This window comes from Triticum aestivum, chromosome 2D (genome assembly GCF_018294505.1).
Source record: "Triticum aestivum cultivar Chinese Spring chromosome 2D, IWGSC CS RefSeq v2.1, whole genome shotgun sequence".
NCBI classification, from domain to species: Eukaryota; Viridiplantae; Streptophyta; class Magnoliopsida; order Poales; family Poaceae; genus Triticum; species Triticum aestivum.
The window spans coordinates 264710202-264713937 of record NC_057799.1 but is presented as its reverse complement, the minus strand read 5'-3'; the positions used below and the strand labels follow the sequence as shown (position 1 = coordinate 264713937).

Genomic DNA, 3736 nt, shown 5'->3' with positions numbered 1-3736 from the left:
GTGACAAAGGGCTCGGGCTTTATAATCAAAGTGCAGAGGTATCGGTAGGCAGCCAGTTCCGATGTCAACGCACAATAAGACAACTTTGACACGCAGCAATCCAACTACACATACGGCAGCAATTCAAACAACACTGAAAAACACGCAACTTAATTACACAGTTTGACCAGATTACAAGAAAAATCATAGGCTACAGTCAGCCGCCATACACCACCTCCGCAACGACAAAATAACATGGAAATCCAGGGTAGAAACAACTCAAAAGAAGCAAAATTGACAACGCAAATCTTTTCATACAATCCTCATATCTCTCCCTGCAACACCAATTTGAAAGTAAAACAACAGAAAAAGAAGAACACATTTACATGGCGGGCGTGGAAAATGACCAAGAACACCAAAACTTGTAATCAGAAATTACAAATGAAATTAATATCCAAAAACTCTAACATACTAATAATTCTCACATCCAAAACAACAAACAGGACGTAAATTGAGGCCTACGGACACCACCGTCAACACCAACGCCCAAAACACGTCCGCCGCCAAATGCCCACGCCGTCACCTCCGATGACTACAGATCGCAAAACACGACCAGGTGAGCGCGCGCACGTGCGGAACCCCTTACATGTCTCATCTAGCAACGAATAGCCCGCAGCATCGCGCCGGAGAACGCCCGCAAGCTTCACGTTGCATCCCCTGTTTCCGCCCGTCGTACACGTAGGAAGATCAGTTTAAGTAGAAAACCACGTCAGTCCAACCTGTAAACCACGTCAGTTCAAGAAGGGTAACAGAATAATATTCTGTTACGCGTAACAGAATAGCCCAGATGTGTGTGTGTGTGTGTGTGTGTGTGTGTGTGTGTGTGTGTGTGTGTGTGTGTATACACGGTAGCGCTATTATGTGCGAACGCGCAGAAGCCTAATCGTGCGCTCCGGCCGCTATGCCCACAGCGCCTGCCGCTCCGCTAATAAAGCATCACTAATGATGGTAAAACCACATGCAAAAAAAAAGTAATGCAATTTAATCAGTTACTAGATTCCATGGACAACTTCTCCGCCTCGCAAGGCCATCCTATTAAGCATGGTAAAATTGCTAAAATTGTCTGAAGTCTCCATCTTCAGTAGTAAAACCAATGGATTCTTTTACCACCAACCACTACAAAGAGGAGACGTGCACAGGTGGATTTAGTTGGCCATTTTCCCTTTAGTCTAGATGCTCATAACTATTTGCAAAAATATAGTAAAAGGATTACCTCACTAGCTTTTGTGTTGCTAATTAGCTAAGTCGACTGCTTTGTTATGAGCCGATTGCTACCAACCTCTAGGTGGTAATTGTATTACGGTGTGGTAATTGATCCTAGGATTGAATAGTAGTTTTCTCATTACTAGAATTACCACTTGAAGTTACCATACACTCACAAGTGAGCGCACCGTGGATGAACTATAAATGAATGAATTACTAGAGCTAGCACATTGGATTACCATGCATCATCGTAATATTACCATCGGTTCCCACCAAATTAGAAGTGTGGTTGTAGTAAAGCGGTTACTATGTTTTACTCATGATTACGATCAAGTGGAAGCCAAAAGAACTGAGCAGTTGCACGCTGGCTTGTTTAGCGAGGCACAGTCCAAGCGGTGTGGCCGGAGCGCAGAATAAGCAATATGCGCTTAGGCTTAGTTTAGCGTGCCTATATATATATATAATATATATATATATATATATATAGATCTACAAGGCTACATTTAAATGTTGGTGTATTACAGATGGACTTAAAGTTCTAATCACAGCCGAAGAATCACAATGAAATAATTTGGCAAGTGTACAAGGAGATCCTTCAGTGCAAGAGATCTTAGAGTACATCTTCTTTACTCTATGTACGGTTAGAATTTTGTACGATTTTCAAACTAATTACATATATTTGGGGATCTACATGGCTACATTTTTCCATTGGTGTATCAGATATTATTGATGAAACTGAAAAGAGCAACGACATCTTAAGAAAAGCTCAGCGCAAATTTTGCAGATGTGGATTCCATTGAATTGCTGACAGCACTTTAGCTTAAATCTTTCTAATTGTGTGTATATGTACAACGAACGTGCATTCTATAAATCGTTTCATAACAATTTTGCACTACCGAGATTTGTTCATCTGATTTTAAGCAGTGCTCTAGGAGATCAGTGCTGATTTTGTTTGCTGTTGTTGCTAAATATTAATTCTAATAGTGACAAATAAGGACTGAAATTTATTGCTTATTTTCAGTTTAGCGTTTCCTGATTGAGTGACTACTTAAGTGCATATAATTGTATATAGGTGGAGTAAAAATCATGTAGTACATCGATCTGTCCTTTGCTGCAACAAACAAATTAACCTTCATCTCAATGCTCCCTTATGTTGTTGTCTTTCTTAATAAATACAGAAGTATAGAAGAGCAAGAGGAACACAACTGCGTTGTTGGAGCGTTGCGCAGCATCAGGGGATGCAACTTGCAGGATTTGAACTATAGGTACGTATTTACATTTTTGCCTAAGTAGGTTAGACAGAGGAACCTGACCTGTAACATGGTCGTTGTGGTGGAGGGGACCAAAGCAGAAAGGGACTGTGGGCTTGGCTGATGGCGGGGCTATGCACAGGTCGTAGAAAGTCCCAAAACATTTTTACAATTGTACTGTATGATACTTGGAATTTGGACATTTCAGAAGAAACACTAAAAAGTTGATAATCAGTTAAAGCAAAAGTAGTACTGACCTTGCAAGGGCATTTTGTTTTGGATTTCATCGGTGAAAGTGAACTCGATGTTCACATCCAAGTTGCGAGGCGGTCGGCAAGAACCTGAGCATAGTCGGGCGCCCGCGTCGGCGCCATAATCATCAAGGGCGTCCACAACATGAGCGGCGGGCACAGCGTGGACGCCGTCCGTCGGTCCGTGGCAAGGTCGAAGGGGGAGCCGAACCCATAGCTTCAGCATCGAGCTGGGCAGCGTGCACGGCGGATTTGCCACCCTGTGCGAGGTCGACGAGAGCAGCATCCGCATCAGCAGCAGGAGCATGATCCTCCGTCTGCGTCCCACGGCTGGGGCAGGGGCATCGGCAGCGCTGGCTGTAAGGCGAGGAAGGTGGAAGCCGGGTGAGCTGATAAATCCCAGTGGGCGCCGCCGCCGGAGGTAGAGTTCCTGGGAGGAGCCTCCACGACCAAGCCTCCAGCGGTACGGATTCTGCATCCACAAGAAGCTAATCCATGGTCCCACTGCGGCTGCTGCTCCGTCAATCTCCATGCCGGCCCCTCTCCGCAACTCTCTAGATCTAAATGTGACATTGGGCACAACTCGGAGATGAGAGAAGGGGTCCTAATGGATAATGTGTTTTTTTAATAGAGAGAAGTGAGGCGATTTGAAGACCATGAGTCGATACGTATACATGTTGGACACAGGAATCGTCAAAGTTAGAAGTAAAGCGTGGGTTAAGATCAAATTTCTGGGCGCAGAAGATGTTGGCCGTAAAATTGATGCGTTGTTTCAAAATATATATGTAATTACGTTTTATAAACCTGAATAAAACATCCATACACATGTACACTCGCACATCTTATGTTGAATACATGAGTTATTTTTAATTATGTCCACTAATTAAACAACTTACGAAGTTTAATATCAACGGAGACACCTTTGTGCTACCTAAATAGAAATTATCTAAGACTTAAAGATATTATGTAATAACAAGACACGTTATACACTCA

General features: G+C 43.1%; 1 protein-coding gene across 2 annotated transcripts; it reads right to left on the bottom strand.

Moving 5' to 3' along the window:
- Nucleotides 1-250: 250 nt before the first annotated feature.
- Nucleotides 251-3389, bottom strand: LOC123052730 (uncharacterized). 2 transcript variants are annotated; one of them, XM_044476052.1, is made up of 2 exons: nt 2750-3389; nt 251-758 (listed from the first exon to the last, which is right to left on the bottom strand). In XM_044476052.1, exons 1-2 carry the CDS (start codon nt 3273-3275, stop codon nt 727-729), a joined length of 558 nt encoding a protein of 185 aa, XP_044331987.1. In that variant the 5' UTR covers nt 3276-3389; the 3' UTR covers nt 251-726. The 2 variants fall into 2 exon arrangements, with proteins under 2 accessions (XP_044331987.1, XP_044331988.1); XM_044476053.1 differs by having other exon boundaries at nt 251-696; nt 2750-3388.
- Between the last annotated feature and the right edge of the window lie 347 nt (nt 3390-3736).

What these genes read in the sequence shown, in the direction of transcription:
- LOC123052730 (XM_044476052.1), bottom strand. Translation starts at nt 3,275, where the DNA reads ATGGAGATTGACGGAGCAGCAGCCGCAGTGGGACCATGGATTAGCTTC. An exon ending in AAACAAAATGCCCTTGCAAG is followed by an intron (nt 759 to 2,749) that starts GTCAGTACTACT and finishes CGTGGTTTACAG; the next exon opens with GTTGGACTGACGTGGTTTTC.